This window comes from Oratosquilla oratoria, chromosome 19 (genome assembly GCF_046742065.1).
Source record: "Oratosquilla oratoria isolate Oo_2021 chromosome 19, ASM4674206v1, whole genome shotgun sequence".
Taxonomy (NCBI): Eukaryota; Metazoa; Arthropoda; class Malacostraca; order Stomatopoda; family Squillidae; genus Oratosquilla; species Oratosquilla oratoria.
Window position 1 is genome coordinate 65,171,038 of NC_134795.1, and position 20,000 is coordinate 65,191,037.

At 40.3% G+C, this 20,000-nt stretch overlaps 1 protein-coding gene across 6 annotated transcripts in view; it reads right to left on the minus strand.

Annotated features, from left to right (window-relative positions):
• Positions 1–20,000, minus strand: part of LOC143035964 (glutamate-gated chloride channel-like) — a 632,887-nt gene that overhangs the window by 151,598 nt on the left and 461,289 nt on the right. For all 6 annotated transcript variants that reach the window (XM_076203237.1, XM_076203238.1, XM_076203236.1 and 3 more), the window contains one exon: positions 2,099–2,122. In XM_076203237.1, the coding sequence (XP_076059352.1) occupies positions 2,099–2,122 (24 nt within the window). The remainder of the gene's footprint in view (positions 1–2,098; positions 2,123–20,000) is intronic.

A 20,000-nucleotide genomic window follows, 5' to 3' on the forward strand; every position in this document is an offset into this window, starting at 1 on the left:
AGAAAGAAAAAGAAGAAAGAAGAGGAGAAGAAAAAGAGGAGGAGAAGAAGAAGAAGAAAAAGAATAAGAAAGAGAAAAGAAAGAAAAAAGAAGAAAAAAGATTAAAGAAAAAAGGAGAAAGAAGAAAACGAAAGAAGGAGAGAGAAAAAGAAAGAAAAAGAAGACAGAAGAAAAACAGAAAAAGAAAGAAGAAAGAAGAAAAAATAAGAAAGAAGAAGAATAAAGAAGAACAAGAAAGAAGATGAAAGAAAAAGAAAGAAGAAGAGAAAGAAAAAATAAAAACAATCAAGAAAAAGAAACAAGAAGAGAAAATAAGAATAAAGAAGAAGAAGAAAGAAGATGAAAGAAGAGAAAGAAAAAATAAAAACAATCAAGAAAAAGAAACAAGAAGAAGAAAGAAGAAAAAAGAAGAAGATGAAAGAAGAGGAAAAAGAATATGAAAAAATTAATAAACAAAAAGAAACAAGAAGAAAAAGAAAATAAAAGAAAAAACAAATAAAGAGATGGATAGATAGATGGATACACAATTGAAGAGTGTCTATCCATGGAATGAGGCTGTTAGTCTATCGGTTCTAAGCCCATATAAACTGAATTCATTGTTATGGCTGAGTCAAAAGAGCCACATTTAGCAAAAGCATTTCCTATTTATACTAATGGACTGAAAGCCCCACAAAGGAAAATTCAAGATTGTTTAAAAAAATGAACACATGAAATGAACGAACTGAACACAAGAGACTTGGCAACTTCATGGTACAACGACTACAAATGCCACGAAGAAAACAAAACAAAAAACGAAACGAACAGGAGCGAAATAGAATTCTGACAGAAGAAATGGTTATCTTCTGAACGATACGAACTGAAACGAACGAACTGGAAACAGAGGTTGGGAAACGCTATGAAAGAGAAGCGTACAGGTGTTCCAAGTAATAAGAATTCAGAAGGAAACTTTATCTTCCAAAATGCACTTTTAAGTAGAAGATATGGGACATACGTCAGTACATTTGCATAAGTCATTTCCGGGGAGTCCATTTGGCTTGCTGTCCTTGAGTACACGCATTCATATATCTTGGCTTTAAGCATTACAAAACTCCCCCCTATCAGGAGGCTAGGACGGTGCCCCTCACAGAAGACTTTGTAGCGTGGAATTAAATGAACCATGCCCTTGGTTCAACTCGCCGGTGGCAGAGTTCGAACCGTCGTCACCTCGACCTCCGCCGCAAGTAACGACGCTCTAAACCGCTCGGCCAGCGAGGATATAGATGTGCAGAACTGCGGACAAATAAACCCGAACTACGATATATCATAACTACAAGTTTATACTGTCTGTTGTTAAGTTTATCATATATTTCTATGTACAGAAGCTATTCCATATACACGAAAATGACCATACGTAATTACATCAGTACATATCAATATGTAAACAGATTCAGTATGTAAATATAGACATTCAGAACACACAAAACACATATTTGCAAACGCATCATACATTTCTATGCGCAGGAGTTATTTTATGCATACGTAACCAACCACATTTGAATACAACAGTACATGTAAAAAATTAAACAGATTCAGTATATGAATATACACAATCAGAACACACGGAAAATATATATTGTCAGACATAAAATCATGATATTCTGCATTATTTTAAACACAATAAAGTAACCCATGACGCAAGAGGACTTTCCAAATACATTTTCCATTGTTGTTGCATTAATACCTTATTATATACAAACATTTTCCTAATGTGTAAATGAACTATTACATTCTAAAATACGTCTAAGGCTCGGCAAGGTAATGCCCCAGTCACACCAAGCTTACGTTTATAAAAAAAAAAAAAAAAAATATATAAAAAAAAAGTCAAGACGATGCTGTAATTGGAACGAATCTCCTTCCCCGCCGTGATGAAGATGAATATGTTATAACCACGTGGCGCTAACCATGAGAAAGTGCCACAGTCGAAGGAGGTCGGAAACAGGTCGTAAGCTTGTTGTGACTGGGGCTTAAAATGGATGATTTGGTGAATGATACGGTGGGTCACATTTGGGTATCCGAATCAATTCATGTATCAATATTATTCAATAACAAATGTACTAACCCGTATCTGTCTCCATCCACAACTCTGCAATAGGAGAGAAAGAAAAAAATCAATGAATGACAGTGCCAAAACACAAAGAAAACAAACAAACGGACGGACAAACAAATAAACGGGCAAATAAGCAGGCAAACAAATAAACATATTGATAGGCATTGCAGCATATGCTGTGGCTATATGTATAAATCAATGATAAAGACAGCATGTGCGTCTAAGGTGTGTGCAAATAAACACAAATGCGATACTCTTACACACACACACACACACACACACACACACACACACACACACACACACACACACACACACACACACACACACACGACTCGGTGGCGCGGTTGGTAGAGTTCCTGACTGTCACTACGGCGGTCCGGGTTCGAATCCCGCCCAGGGCTGAAATAATTTCAGTATCGCTGCGCTTCGAGTCGTTACTCCAGCTCTCGTGGGCGGGGAGTTGTGTGTGTGTCTGCGTGTAAGGTCACAGCATTACCCATAGATCGGTCATACGAGCTCTGAGCTTTCTTCCGGAAGGGAAATAGCTGTTAATCGCGAGTCCAACCCGTAATCCAAAGACCAAGGTGAATCACACACACACACACACACAGACACACACACACACACACACACACACACACACACACACACACACACACACACGCACACACATACACGCACACACACACACACACACACACACACACGCACACACAGATACACACACCCTTCCTGCCGGATATTAGTTTAGACATTAATGTTTAAAATGGAGGGAGGTATAGAGTACTATTCAGTCCGATGAAGGGGAGAGACAGGAGGAGGATGGATGAGCAAATAAACACGAGGAATGTGTCAAGCGTATCAGAACAATGGCACCAGAAGGTACAAAACAAGAGAGTGGAGGTGGTTGGACGAAATATGTCTTTGAGAGAAGAGCGAGGAGGGAGGAGGGAGGAGGGAGGAATGAGGATGGAGGAGGAAGGGAGGGAGGAAGGAGGAGGGGGAGGAAGGAGGGAGAAGGAAGGAGGGAGGAGGGAGGAGGAAAGAGGGAGTAGGGAGGAGGGAGGAGGGAGGAGGAGAGAGGAGGGAGGAGGAAGGAGGGAGGAGGAAGAAGGGAGGAGGGAGGAGGGAGGAGGAGGAGGGGAGGAGAGGATGGGGTAGGGAAGATCTCAAGTTGGATAAAGGTCAGCTCTGTGACAAATGATCACCCCTGTGACAAATGATTTTATTCACTTCGAGAAGATGACTGGCAGAAGAGGGTTAAGGTAAAGGAGGGTTCTGATTGGATTTTGGGCCTGGGAACAATGAAGAGGTCTTGTAAAGGGCTTATGTATCTCTTCATCAGGAGGAATGGTAGCGTCTAATTTCTTTCTTTCACAAATGCCCAACATCCTCCGCAAACTGAGGGAGTAGGACATTGGAGAAAGGATCTTTTATACCTTCTCCAGTCCCATCTTAATCGTCACTTTCACGCCTTCCTTTCATAAGAACATAAAAATAAAGGAGACTGAAAGGGACCATAAGGCCTACACTAGGCAGTTCCTTTCTCAGTAGTACTACCCGTTCGTTTTCCAAAGATCCCATGTCAAGGAAAAATGTCATCTCTTTGACTTATACTGTGGTATTCTTAAAAAAGATATTTTTTCCTTAAATAAATCTTATATAAATCCTTGGAAGGGGAAGATTTATACAAGGAAAGCTTTTTTTAAGAATACCATCGCAAGAATCTTACGGTGATATTCTTAAAAAAATCTTTCTTTACATTAATCTTCCCCTTCCAAGGATTTATATAAGATTTACATAAGGAAAGATTTTCTTTTTAAGAATACCACAGATACACTCTTCTTCAAGGACGTTTTCGCTTGTTCGACATCCCGACCAAGAACGTTTTTAGTTTCATTCGCCTGATTCGCTTCTTCCTTAGGCTATCTTTGTTTTTTGTTTTTTTCTGTCACCCTAGATTCTTTAATCTACCCTAATAAAATGAGGCGAGAAAAACGGGACGGGGATTGGGACCAGGCATCCTTCTCCTTGTAGCCCCACAGAAGACATTCCTAAAAAAGTAAAGGCATAAGAGGGTCTAGGAGTTTTCCAACCAGCACCCTAAGGTTTGGGTCTTTTAATGTGCGTGGATGTGGTACAGATGAGAGTAAAAGGGAAGAGATAGGTAGTATGTTTGTGAGAAGAAAGATGGATGTGTTGGCTTTGAGTGAAACTAAGTTGAGAGGGAAGGGCGAGTGTGAGTTTGGGAGTGTAATTGGGAGGTTCTCAGGAGTGAAGAGAAGACGAGGGGTGGCTATACTAGTAAGTGAAGAGATAGGTAAACGTGTAGTGGAGTGGAAGGAGGTTTCTTCAAGGATAATGTGGATGAAGGTGAAACTGGGAAAGGAGATGTGGGTTTTTGTAAGTGCATATGGACCTGGTAGTGAGAAGAGTGTAGAAGAAAGGGAGGCTTTTTGAATAGATTTAAATGAGTGGATAGAGGGATTAGGGAGGAATGTCAATGTAGTAGTATTGGGAGACCTTAATGCTAGGGTGGGAAATGAACCAACTGACGGAGTGGTTGGGAAATGTAGAGTTCCAAGAAAGAATCGTAGTGGAGAGTTGATGGTGGAGATGTGTCTAGAAAGAGAGTTAATGATAGCAAATACAGTGTTTCGGAAGAAAGTCAAGTATAAGTACACATGGGAGAGGGTGGTGGATGGAAGGGTGGTAGATAGAGCGTTAATGGACTATGCAGTGGTAGATAGGAGTATGATAGGAAGAGTTAAGGATGTACATGTGCTAAAGGGAGAGAGTGGAGGAATATCAGATAATTTTTTGGTGGAAGGTAAGTTGAGAGTGGAGGATAGGTGGAGAAAGAGGAAAAGGACAAAAGGTAGGGAGGTGCTTAGAGTGAACTCTTTAAATGAAAAGGAAGAGTTAAAGAAGAAGCTGAGAGAGGAGTGGGAGGGAGTGAAGGATAGAGTAAAACTAGGAGTGGAGGAGAAATGAGGATGGTTCAAGGAGGGAGTCACAAAGTGTGCAAAGATGGTGTGTGGAACAAGAGGGATGGGAGGAAATAGAAGGAAGGGTAGTGAATGGTGGGATGAGGAAACAAAGAAGGTTGTAGAAGAGATTGGTTACAAAATAGGACGAGGGAATCGTATGAGAGGTACAAAGAAAAGAAAAGAGAAGTAAAGCAAAAAGTAAAGGAGGCAAAGAGGAGAGAAGACGTGAAATGGGGTAAGAGTATGACAGAAATTTTTGAAAGTAATAAAAAGATGTTTTGGAGAGAAATTAAGAGAGGAAGAGGAGGCGAATCAAGTAGAGAAGAAAAGGTAAAAGATGCAGATGGAGAGATGATAATGGAAGAAAAGGGAGTAAGGGGAAGATGGGCAGGGTATTTTAGGGAGTTGCTAAATGTGAAGGAGGATAGGGAGGGAAAGATAGTTGCAGTGGGAGATGCTAAGAAAATGACAGTGATTTGTGAGGAAAATGGAGGAGAAATATTGATGAAGTGAAGGCAGTTAAGATGATGAGAGCAGGTAAGGTACCTGGTCTGGATGGATGCCATGCAGTATGTCTAAAAAAATGAGGTACAGTGATGGTGGACTGGCTGGTGAGGTTATTTAATGTTTGCTGGAGAGAGGGCAGAGTGCCAGAGGACTGGAGGAAAGCGTGTATAGTTCCACTTTACAAGGGAAAAGGGGACAAGTGTGAGTGTAGTAGTTTCAGAGGGATTAGCTTGTTAAGTGTAGTTGGGAAGGCTTATGGGAGGATCTTGACTGAGAGGATTAGGAGAGGAACAGAGGGAGTAATTGGCGAGGAGCAGTGTGGATTTAGGACAGGTGGAGGGGAGTGGAGTGTATTTAGGGATGGAATGGGTGGGAATGGTTTTTATGCCTTTTTCTTTTTGCTACCTCCCTTGTAAGGGGGGGAAAAGCCTTTGGTATTTGTATTATTATTATTATTATTATTATTATTATTATTATTATTATCATTATCATTATTTTTTATCATTATTATTATTGTGTATACATTGTGACGAATGTGGATAGGAGGTAAGGGAACACGGGCTGAGGGAAATACTTTTATTCCTGACTAGTTTCGCCTGAGTGGCCCTCAGCCCGTGTTCCCTTACCTCCTATCCACATTACTATTATTATTATTTTCATTATTACTATTATTATTACTATTATTATTACCATTTTTATTACTATTATAATTACTATTATTATCATTACTATTATCATTACTATTATTATCATTACTATCATTATCATTATTATCATCATCATTATTATTACTATTTTTATTATTTTTCCCATTTGTACCCCAAACTCTTCATGACTGCCATAACTCTCGGTATATTAAAAAAAAAATCCATATCGGTTCTTCAAAACTTTACGTGGATGCAATGTAATTAAAAATGTAACTGAAAATATGTTCCACAGGGAAAAATCTTCATAGCACCAAGACAGGGAGTTTTGAGAAAATTATGTTCACGACTGTACTTTACCCAAAGTTGTTGTGCGGTTGTTTTCTGAAGTCATTTTCATCATCCACCAGCCCCAATCTCCTTCGGTTTACGAAGGAAATAGGCAAGAACTGGTTTACCAAGAGAGTGGTTAGTGGTCGGTTGTTTTAAGAGAAGATCAGATAACTTTATGGATGGGGATGACAGGTGGTAGGGGATATGGAACTGCCTAGTGTAGGCCTTATGGTCTCTTGCAGTCTCCTCTATTCATAGGTTCTTAATGACAACGATAAGCTTATAGATAACTTTATGGATAGTATTGAGAGGAGGTAAGGGACATGGAACTGCCTAGTGTAGGCCTTATGGTCTCTTGCAATCTCCTCTATTCTTATGTTCTTAATGACAACGATAATCTTAGAGATAACTCTATGGATAGTATTGAGAAGAGGTAAGGGACATGGAACTGCCTAGTGTAGGCCTTATGGTCTCTTGCAGTCTCCTCTATTCTTATGTTCTTAATTACAATGCTAAACTTACACATAAATTCATGTACAGGGATGACTGTTGGTAAGAATAATGGAACTACCTAGTATAGGCCTTTTGGTCTCTTGCAGTCTCCTCTATTCTTAAGTTCTTAATGATAATGTTAAACTTACAGATAATTTTATGTATAGGGATGACTGTTGGTAAGGGCAACGGAACTACCTAGTGTAGGCCTTATGGTCTCTTGCAGTCTCCTCCATTTTTACGTTCTTATGGTATACGAGTACGATTCTTGTTCAACATTCATCACGAGGACTTTACCAGAGACTTTTGTTTGTTTAGAATCGGGTCTCAAGGTCTAAATAAAAGAAAATAATGCATGTATCCGAAACATACATACATACATACATATACCAAAGGCTTTTCCCCCTTACGAAGGAGGTAGCCAAAACACAAAGGCATAAAATCCACTCCCACCCACTCCATCCTCACATACTCCACTCCCCCTCCCTCCCATTATCTTGGCTTCTCCTGGATGACGGGTCATCCCTGCATCTCGCCCACTGCCCTGGGTCAGAAGCAGTGTCGCAAGACACAGCAAGGCCGCCTCATTTAATCAGCGAGCCCAACCTCTCCGTCCCCTCTGAAACACACTGTCTAAGTTATTCGGTCGTCCCACAGAAGAACCAATGAATACATATGAAATCCGTCGACTCTTAGGACAAAATTCGTGGAAATGGTGAAAGCCAGACGACCAAGACGTCTTTATGGATAAAAATGGCAGAAGTTATATTACCAAAGGGACCAAGATGTGGAAGAGTAGCAGCATGAAATTTATTCAGACGTATTTAAAGTCAACTCTGCCAGCGACTACTGGGAAAGAGAACCAAAACCTGATCTGACCTGAACTGACCTGATCTGACCTGACCTGACGCTGAAGAACGGAGGTGGCAATGTATGAAGGTGTGATTGGGTCGACGGCTTTGGGGCAGAGACTTGGAGTTTAAGAGAGGCAGAGAGGAAAAGTTTAAATGTGTTTGAGATGAAATGTCTGAGTAGGGTGACAAGGTTGGATAGAGTGAGAAACGAGGAGGTGAGGCGGAGAGTCTGCCAATTCACCACGAGAGTCCTTTAGCCAAGGAGAGGCTTCTGGCGTCACCCAGAACAAAGTCTGTAAAGTCTGTCACCAAGTTACATGTTAAGGTGGCGGCACACTAAGCTAGCATGCTACTTGCTTTTGCTATTTAGTTTGAGTAGAAACGGCTTCGGTTACAACATTCTAGACTTCCGTGAGAACATCTCAACAATGTATCTAACTTTCGTATAGGTTAGTTCTCTTAGTTTATGATTGAACTTCTCACTATATGACGCAAGAATCATTTGACATTTGGAAATATGAAAAACAAAAGATCGTAACCGAAGTAGTTTCTACTCAAACGAAGTATCAAAAGCAAGTAGCATGCTAGCGAGAAATGCCTAGTGTGCCGCCACGAGACAACGTTACTGGACAGTCACTTCCAGAATAGTGTTGTCATGAACATGTCAAAGGAACCAAAATTCTATAATCATACAACAATGCTGAAGCTCAACACCATAGATTTACTGGAGTATTAATTCATTCGTTACTGAAAAAGACAAACAGGAATTCACTTAATCTATGGAGCTCGCGGGATATGTGTTTGTACATACATGCGTACACACATGCATACATACATGAATACATACATACATACACACATACATACATACATACATACATACATACATACGTACATACACACACACATACATACATACATACATACACACATACATACATACGTACGCATATGCAAAATAGACCACTTGAGAAAAAAGAAACTAATGAAGCAGAGCGCTTTCGTATATTACATCCAGTGCAAAAAGTACTTTTTGCATTGGATATAATATACGAAAGCGCTCTGCTTCGTTAGTTTCTTTTTTCCAAGTGGTCTACCTTGCATAAGTGAACACACGTACCCATGTTCTTATTAGCACACATACGTACATACACACATACATACATACATGAATACATATACGAGTATACACATATGCATGCATACATACATACATACATACATACATAAATACATACATACATACATACATACATAACAAAGAGCCTCTTTCCCCCTATATTGGGGTGCGATCGAGTCAAATATCCCATTCATCGCCCTTTCCCATCTTAGCACCTCGTGGATGAAGGGTCATCCCCGATTTCCGCCACACCGTTTGAGCAAAAGGAAATTGCAACGAGACAAAGCTTACAGTGCTATATTGTTTATAGTCTGACCATTCATAATAAAGTGGGATATTTATTCGTGACACTAATGGGACGTTCCTCTTGCTGAGTTTATGTCAAAATATAGAATAAACAGCGAGAACTTGGTTTTCGAAATTTCCAAAAGGAAACTCAAAAATTGCCATCCTAGTAGGAGATTCTCATATTTTTAGGACTGTATTTCGATTACGCTATCCGTGTTTTCTTTGTTATATTCATCATTTAAATTTTGAAGTGTTATAGTTTTAAACGTAAGTCTCTGTGGAAATGGGCTTACAATTTTTCTGATATACTGTTCTTTCTTCAATTTATTGTGTTCACAGATAAGTAATTATGTATATTAAATTAGTAAAGTAGGAGACTGTTTGAGATGTCCTATCATGATTTGGGCTCTGTTTCCCTAACATATATCTAAGTCTCCGAAAATAACAAATATAATTTGAGAGATATAAGTTACTATGCACTAGAAAGGAGTATAGATTTTAACATTATTAAAGATGCAATGAAATTAACACGAATTGACACATTCTCTGGACTACAACTTAGAGTAAGAGCAATAAACATTATTTAGAACGAAAACATTAAAGCGAATTACAGGAACGACAGAGAACTTCACTGGGATAAACAGCAAACAATAAAGACGTATTATGAAAACGCTAATGTAGTTTGTGGCGCAGTCAACAGATGTCGCTGACATCTCGCACGGACTTTTGCCACCGCTTTCCTGTCTTGCATCCAAAGTCCTTGTCAGCATACTGCGTTTAGTGCCAGGGGCTGTAACTCTCTGTTTTCGACACGAACAGGGCCAAACTCGTGTTCCTCCAGCCAAATGTCCCCTGTTATCGGCGGCTTGCCATGAACCCGCCGTTAACTGAGTGCTGATTGGCCATTCGTCTCTTTTGCTGGCCAATGAAAGAGCAGTTCACGCGGTCGTCTAGGAGAGACTTTTAATTCTTCTTGTTTACTAGTGAAGAAAAAAGATCCTTTTCCTCGCGAAAATTTATACACAGCACGTTAAACAAAACACATATTATATGTTATCAATATATTCAAACTAATTCCTTTCAAGCTGATAGCGAACTCTTCATATTTTGTTCTTCTTGACGCATAATTATTTTGTTTGAAAAAGTGCCTTAATCGATCTGAAAGATTTTTTTCCCGCATCTGTGCCCCCACACATGATTTCAGTCTTAGTAAGATCTTTGAGGAAGTCGAGGAACAAATGGGTTATACAGTACAACACGATAGAACACGATACAACACGACACAACATGATACAACAGCAAAGGTGAGAATCATTAAGCCATTTGCCAAATAAATCAGCCCTGATGGGAGACAAGCCCATTGGAGCCCTGGGACTCCATAATAATGAATAAAATAGCCCAAAATTCCTGATTGAACTATACAATATGCCAGTAACATTTCTATCTATATACATAACATAAGGCTCTTTCCCCCTTATAAGTGGGGTGGCCAGCTAAGACATGAACCCACTCTTCTCCCACCATCCCATTCCTATAAGAAAGAAAAGAAGAAAGCAAGAAAGGAGAGAAAGAAAGAAGGAAAAAAGAGAAAGAAAAGATAAATACGATAGAAAAAAGATACAAAAGAAAGAAAAAAGAGAAAGAATATAAAGAAAGAAGAAAATAAAAAGAAGAGAAAGAAAGAAAAAGAGGACAACGAAATTAAAAGAAAGAGGAGAGAGAGAGAGAGAGAGAGAGAGAGAGAGAGAGAGAGAGAGAGAGAGAGAGAGAGAGAGAGAGAGAGAGAGAGAGAGAGAGAGAGGGAAAGAGAGTCAGGGACGAAAATCACGAAGAACCTCTGGGTTATTTTATCTTATTTATTTATTTATTTATCTATTTATTTTTTACTTTCATTTTATCTATTTATTTATTTTAGTCAAAACAGGAAGGTGCAGTGTTCAGGTAGCTTGAGTGGTCGACTCGCGATTGCCTCCTTCTGATTTTATTTATTTATTTTTTATTTATTTTTTTTTAGTGCTGAGGGTTACCTGCTGTTTATATTTTTGGTAACGTCAAGCCATTGTCTCCTTCAGGTCAATGGTACATTTTCGGTAGTAATAGTGATAATATTGCGTTAAAAAACGGAAAAAATAAAAGAAAAAATGAGTATGGATAAAAGATTAGGAGAAAAAATTCTCTTCAGGTCAGCGGCACCTCTTCGGTAGCGATAGTGATATCTATTATAAGAATATATATATATATATATATATATATATATATATATATATATATATATATATATATAATGGTGGCATAGAATATTCTCTGTGTGTTGTACATACGTATTTGTAATATTGTTTATTTATTATATATTTTACATATTATTGTGAGAACCAAGAGTTCATTTAAGCGTGTATGTTTTTCCCGCCAAGACTGAGCTTGGTCGCATCGCTTGGAGCCAGTCTTGCTTCTCCTGACGAAGCGACCACACGCTTGTTTTTGTAGTGCTTGTAACTAATACAATATTTTGCATTGTTGCATTATTGATTGTTTCATTGGCCACCCCAATACATATATACAAGGGTTCTTATTGTTTTAATATGGCTACTGCCAGCAATTTTATTCGGTTGGTTGGGACACCCTAATAACAGGAAGGAGATGAAAGGGACAAAGAAAAATGTAAAACGTAAATTTTGTTTCGATTATATCTGTCACATCCAGCGGTAGTACTGTTTGGTACAAAATAAAGTTTCTGTACCTTTGTGTTGCAAACTATAAAAAAATGGGGAGAGAGAAAAAAAATTGAGAAAAAAATTGAGAAAAATCCCTTCGGGGGAAAAGATTTTTGAATTTCACGTGCGTGAGAACTCAAGCTAGACTTTATCCCACCCTCCTCCTTCTCTCTCTCTCTCTCTATCGCTCTCCCTCTGTCTCTCTCTCACACACATGTACAAGCAGCTCCAGTATGTGGTAAGAAAGTCTTGAAAGATAATTATATATTTTTTTTTAATAAAAACATAATCTTACACCCTACCTCCCCCACATCACACTGTTCTCCTTTTTTGATCATTTTATTTAATTTTGTTTATATATATATATATTTATATATATATATATATATATATTTCTACTGTTTATTTTTTAAATGGTTACAAGGCTAAACCACGTGTTTAAAAACGTAAAATGAGGAGAAAACCTTTGAGATTTTTTTTTTTTTTTTTTTTTTTTTTTTTAAGCACGGATACAAATTGCCCTATCATCCACTTACGTTTCACATATCTATCTTATCTATTTCTTTCTTTATTTATTTACTTTTTCTTAATAGTGGTAAACGTTTACTACAGAAACAGACCAGAGAATAATAAAAAAAATAATAATAATAAAATAAAAGTCTTGAACACAAAAAAATCATTTTTTTTTTTTTCGGAAGTGGAGTTGCAACCGACGTCTTTTGTTTACAAAAATAGAAACGAGTTTGTAAGTTGGGGGCTGTCGTCGCATACATCTGTTCTGACCGACGCCAAGCGATTTTATTCAGTCAAAATAAAACCTTTCAACCCCTCTACATCATCTCCTTTACGTCTTTGATGTTCTGGCTCTTGCCGGACGATTCTATTAAATCTCGAAGGATATTCTCTCCCCTCATCAACTGAAGGGTTGAAACATTTTGCTTCACTCAACTGCAGGTATCAAGATATATATATATATATATATATATATATATATATATATATATATATATATATATATATATATATATATATATATTATGGGAAAGGTGGAGGGGGAAACACGGGTTTTTATCTGAATAAACTCGATAATCAGATAAAGACCCGTGTTTCCCCCTCCACCTTGCCCGTAATTTGTCCCAATGTCTCTAAATATATATATATATATATATATATATATATATATATATACTGTATAGATATACATATATATACATACATATATATATATATATATGTATATTGTCAGTATATTTGGGCAGGGGATTTTCTCTGATGAATGTTATTATTAAAAGTGATGGCTAGTTGTGCATTATTTATTTTCTTAAATGTATTTCCATATACCTTATTATGGAAAACAAATCCATAATAAGGTATATGGAAAATACCTTGAAGATAATAATTAATGCACAACTACCCATCACTTTTAATAATACATGTATATATACATATATATACATATATATATATATATATATATATATATATATATACTGTATGTATAAATATCAAATCATGAAACGGACACGCATAGCGTGTGTAGTAATGGTAGTGTGCAATGCTACGCGCTCCCCGGTTCGAAGCTGGCTCGCAGCAGTTTCAGAGTTGAATTACGTTGTCGCGAGCGGTTTACTCCATTATATATATATATATATATATATTGAAGTATGTAAGACAAATGAGTGGAAGGGTGGTGAGTTAAACACAAAGAACAGTTGGAGTTTTATTCACTGACGTTTCGTCCTTACCAGGACATTCTCAAAGTACATACAGTTTCAGAAAATTAGCAGCTTATATAATCCATCCTTGCCGTGTTCCCCTCCTTCTATACTCTCATCCGTCCTCTACCCGACTCCGACTATGTCACTTCTCCCTCCGTTCTCAATTGTCCTTTTTACCTCCTTGACAATCAGAGTACTTACCGCTCCTGCTAATTTTATAAACCCTTCCCTATGGTTGATGCAGGGGTGGGAAGTAATGTAGGCTGCCTCCACTATTTTTCTTTTCTTTTTCTCTAGACCTTTGTGGAGCACCTCTATCTTTTTCCAATCTGGAAGATGACCACATTGGTCTAAATGAACTACGAGCGAGTTGGAGGTTCTGTGAGCTCTGACGTCATTTTTGTGCTCATATGTCCGTAGCTCCACTGATCTTCCCGTCTCTCCATAATATCCTAACGGACAACAAATATATTTTCAAAGTATTCACTAAACTCAGATACCCGGAAGGACTACTGCACAGATTGAGGAAGAAAGCAACGGCAATAATGAGAAGGAAGAAGGACGACTGGTCCGGAGAAGGCAGGGCGGAGTTTTTGTCCGTCCCCAACTCGAAGTACGCGGAGGAGTTGGGACATATTCTCACAAAAGCGGGTGTGAGCGTTGCTTTCTCCACGGGTAAAAAATTAGGAGAAGTTGTCAAGAATAGAAATAAATCAGAAAAGGATATAGAGAAGGGCGCGATTTACAATATACCATGTGGTGGTTGTCCGTTAGGATATTATGGAGAGACGGGAAGATCAGTGGAGCTACGGACATATGAGCACAAAAATGACGTCAGAGCTCACAGAACCTCCAACTCGCTCGTAGTTCATTTAGACCAATGTGGTCATCTTCCAGATTGGAAAAAGATAGAGGTGCTCCACAAAGGTCTAGAGAAAAAGAAAAGAAAAATAGTGGAGGCAGCCTACATTACTTCCCACCCCTGCATCAACCATAGGGAAGGGTTTATAAAATTAGCAGGAGCGGTAAGTACTCTGATTGTCAAGGAGGTAAAAAGGACAATTGAGAACGGAGGGAGAAGTGACATAGTCGGAGTCGGGTAGAGGACGGATGAGAGTATAGAAGGAGGGGAACACGGCAAGGATGGATTATATAAGCTGCTAATTTTCTGAAACTGTATGTACTTTGAGAATGTCCTGGTAAGGACGAAACGTCAGTGAATAAAACTCCAACTGTTCTTTGTGTTTAACTCACCACCCTTACACTCGTATATATATATGTATATATATACACACATGCATATATATGTATATATATATATATATATATATATATATATGTGTGTGTGTGTGTGTGTGTGTGTATGTATGTATGTGTGTGTATGTGTGTGCGGGGGGGGGGTCCAGGCAGTCACAAGGCGAGCGCGAAGCTCAACTTGCCGTAGGCTTAATCCGAGCGAGTCATTTTTGAACGCTGGACGACCCGAGGACCTGAAGATTGGTCGCAGTTAATTATCGACCGTATTTGCTCCGGGCATAAAGCCGATTTTGTCTCGATTTTACTATCATAAGAACATAAGATTGAAGGAGACTGCAAGAGACCATAAGGCCTACACTAGGCTGTTCCATGTCCATGACCACCTGTCATCCCCATCCCTAAAGTTGTCTAACCTTTTCTTAAAACTACCGATAGTTTTAGCGCTCACTACTACATGGTTACCAAGTCTATTCTATTCGTTGACCACCCTATTAGTAAACCAATTCTTGCCTATTTCCTTCTTAAATCTATTCTTCCCGTTTTGCGATTTGTTATTTATTCTGAATCCATTGTGGAAAAGAGAGAGAGAGAGAGAGAGAGAGAGAGAGAGAGAGAGAGAGAGAGAGAGAAGAGACAGAGAGAGAGACAGAGAGAGAGAGAGAGAGAGAGAGAGAGAGAGAGAGATAAACATTTCACGTAAAGAGCAAATGTTAGGAGTGCAGCTCCGACAGAATCCATCACCTTTGCCTTATGTACTTGGACTGTCGGGTCAGGTCAAGAGTCATTGCTAGGAAGCGGAGATGAGTGCGGGATTCGAACCCATGTCTGGGAAGATGCGAGAGGTACTCGTTTCCGATCGATGAGGCCACGAGCAGAAAGAAGACAAATAATTAAATCAATAAATAATGTAAACGAAAGAAACACAATATATCAATAAATGCATACGAAACAATATAATCTAATAAACAAAAACTAAATAAAATCAATTAATAAACAAATAAAATTATATGAACTGACAATTATAAGACGAATTAATAAACAGGGTAATCACATCAAAATGAAAGAAAAATATATCAAATAAAATAAACAAGTAAATAGAAACAGCTGAATAAAAAATTAGTAAAAATAAATTAAGTGGACTCGTTATGTACGGTCCAACAGGAATGCCCCCAAAGAGATGTAAAGCCTCCGACCGGGCAGAACAGAGTCCAGATCAAGTTGGACAGCGGGGCAGAGCGGCAGAACGTAGACAAATGGCCGTGAGAGACATCAGCCTCGATCGAGTCAGACCACAGACAACACCATTACTGAGGTCCAGAAAGAGAAATAGAGAGAAATAGAGAGAGAGAGAGAGAGAGAGAGAGAGAGAGAGAGAGAGAGAGAGATAGAGAGAGAGAGAGAGAGAAGCAGCTTTATCAAGGCACAACCCACGAAGCGTCACAGTTCCACAGGAGACGAGGAGGGAGTTCACGCCAGGAGGCGCTGAGCTATGACCGAGAGAACCCTCCTCCTCCTACTGTGTCCTCGGACATCCAGGGGGAAGGTGTCTGAGGCAGGTTCGAGTCCTGCGAACAAAACTCGAAGGTTCGAGTCCTGCGAACAAAACTCGAAGGTGATACACTCTTCACAGTAACAAGGATCTCTTGCAAGGATTCGAACCGTCGACTTTGAGATTGCGAGTTCGAATCCCGCAATCCGAAGCTCTAGGTTTCCATCCTAGACTCAGTATCTCAAGGTCCTTAGTTCGAATCCTTGCAGGGGTAATCATCGTCTCAATCTGTATGAAACGAGTAAGGGTCGTTCCACACGTATCGACTTTTCGCCGTGCGCCGTCCGCGACACGACGTCGTGGTCTCAGATAGCCATGGGTGTCTAATGGACGCTTTCACACGTGGTCGTGGCGTTTGAAAGCGTCTATAGATACCATGGTTACTTGAAAGCACGGCGAAAAGTCGATGCGTGTGAAACGAGCCTAAAAGGAACAACTTCATAATAATCACTGTAACTGTGCGCACAGTACCACTGTGCTACGACATGGGGGCAGCTCCATGAAGGCACAGCATGGACAAGGCAGCATGAGAGCTCAGTATTACAGTATAGCTTCAGGTCATGTGGAACAAAACAGGCAGATAGTCCGGTGCTACAGCATGGAGGCAGCTTCATCAAGGTACAGCATAGCCAAGGCAGCATGGAGGTTCGTGTCACAGCATAGCTAGAGGTCATATGGAACAAGACAGGCACTGACAGCTTGGTGCTACAGCATGGAGGCAGCTTTATTAAGGTACAGCATAGCCAATACAGCATGGAGGTTCGGTGTTACAGCATAGCTAGAGGTCATATGGAACAAGACAGGCACTGACAGCCTGGTGCTACAGCATGGAGGCAGCTTTATTAAGGTACAGCATAGCCAATACAGCATGGAGGTTCGGTGTTACAGCATAGCTTGAGATCATGTGGAACAAGACAGGCACTGAGAGTTTGGCGCCAGAGCATAGCTTGAAGTCATCCGAAACAGGGCAGGCACTCCATCTTGTTTTCCCGGCATCTGAAAGTTAATGCAACGACCCTTTGCGCTCTAAAAACCACGAATTCTATTGTACACTACTCGTCTAGGCACTCGGAACTCGACTTACGCGACTGTGTGGATCCTGTAGCACGTTGTTCTTAGAGCCCTTGGGGGTCTTTGTGGTCCTCGGGGTCCACACACTTTCACTATTGGATTCACAAACAAAAAAATAACACAAGTCACTGAGTTCCTGACGTTTTTATTCAGTGCTGAAATGACCTTCAGAAGACGAAGGAACAGAATCACATAAGTTGAAAACCTCTGTTGTAGATGGACCAGAGGCGAATCACTGAGTTCCTGACGTTTTTATTCAGTGCTGAAATGACCTTCAGAAGACGAAGGAACATAAGTTGAAAACCTCTGTTGTAGATGGACCAGAGGCGAATCACTGAGTTCCTGGCAGTTTCATCCAGTGTTGAAATGACCGTCAGATGGACCAGCGGTGAATCACTGAATACCTCACGATTTCATTCAGTGTTAAAATGAACTTCAGAAGAAAAAGGAACAGAATTACATAAGATGAAAACCTCTGTTGTAGATGGACCAGCGACGAGTCACTGAATCCCTTATGATTTCATTCAGTGTTGAAATGACTTTCAGAAGACAAAGGAACAGAATTACATAAGATTAAAACCTCTGTTGTAGATGGACCAGCGGCGAATCACTGAATGCCTGACAGTTCCATTCAGTGTTGAAAAGACCTTCAGAAGACGAAGGAACAGAATTACATAAGTTGAAAACCCCTGTTGTAGATGGGCCACCGGCTCCATCTCTTGGCACTATAGTGTCGTAAAGTCTAAGAGTGCCAATGGTAACTTCTCCCCTTTTACCTACTTCCCCTCACCCGGGGACTATATTTCTTCCCTTCCCCTTTCACTCAGTGCGTACAGGCTGCCCTCATTTCCCCTCCCCTCTCTTCCGTCGCTCAGGCCTACGTGTCCCCTCGCCCGCTTCCCCTCACGAGGTGGGAACAGTGTCGATTCTTCGGGACACTCCCCCTTTCCCCTCAGAAGGACATATTGCCCCCCGATATCTACCTTTCAGGATAATGTCCTCGCTGTTCTTCCATTCGAGTCAAGATGGAACGATGTGACACATTGCCTACCGCGTCGAAATAAATAGCTGATGTTCCTCTTTGCGATGGGCAGGCGTGTCTTCCCGTCCTACCATCGTTCCAGAGGAAGGGAATCTCTGCCTTTTGGAGAGGGGCATTAGGGTCTCATTTCCATTGACGCATTACACAATGGGGTGGAGGGAACGCAACGAAGTACTTAGATTTCGGGACTTTTTTTTTTTTTTTTTTCTTAAAGGAAAATATCTACGGGTCCAGAGTTCACCATCTTCTGTATATTGCTCACATCTGGTCACTCTGTTCACTTACATATACAAACATACTATTTCTGATCCTTTGCAGGTTTGTCATTCTTCATTGGTTTCACTGTCACACAGCAATGTGGTGATATCACAAGGACACGTGGCCAAGTAAAAGTTCTGGAAACGCTGTTGTTTCGAGGAACGCCTTCCTTCCAGCCCCTTCATATCTTCTGGAGCAGTTTCAGAACCCTGACCACATTACCTAAACCCAAAGCACAATAATCACACGCACTACCTAAATGTACCTACGTTCACGCACACTGCAAGAATTAGTACGTTCGACAGTTAGTTCCAGAAAACACGCATACACACCAACACACACACACACACACACACACACACACACACACAATATGTGCGAGTTCTGAGCTCTCATCTGGAAAGGTAAGAGCGCTCGACCACGAGCCCAGCATGTGATCCAAGACAGAGGTGAATCACACACACACACACACACACACACACACACACACACACACACACACACACACACACACACACACAATACTATATGTATGGGTTCTGAGCTCTCATCCGGGCTCATCCGGGAGGGTAAAAGCTGCAGATCACGAGCCCGTCACGTGACCCAATGTTAAGATAAATCACACACACACACACACATACACACATACACAAACACACACACACACACAAGCAAATTATGCATAAGCACCCACACCCACACGCAAGCACACATACACACACACACACACGCATACACAGACACACATACACACACGTACGTACGTATGAAGGCAGGTGGCGTTGCCATGGCAACACGCCTCCTCCTCAAGCCTCCTCAGCGCCCCTCACGCCACCGTCACCATCCATACCTCTGCCTCGCTGTTCTGCACATCTCTTCTCTCCTCTCACCTTCGTCATCTTCCTCTCTCTCATGTACACCTTTCAGTCGAAGAGGAAGAGTCTGCATAGTCGAAGATAGAGTCTGCATATTCCTCCCCCTACTCCCCCACCCTTTCCCCCCAACATCGCCTCTGATACCCTGCCCCTCTCCTCTCGATCATTTCCCTTCCCCCCCGATCCCTCCCCTCCATCATCT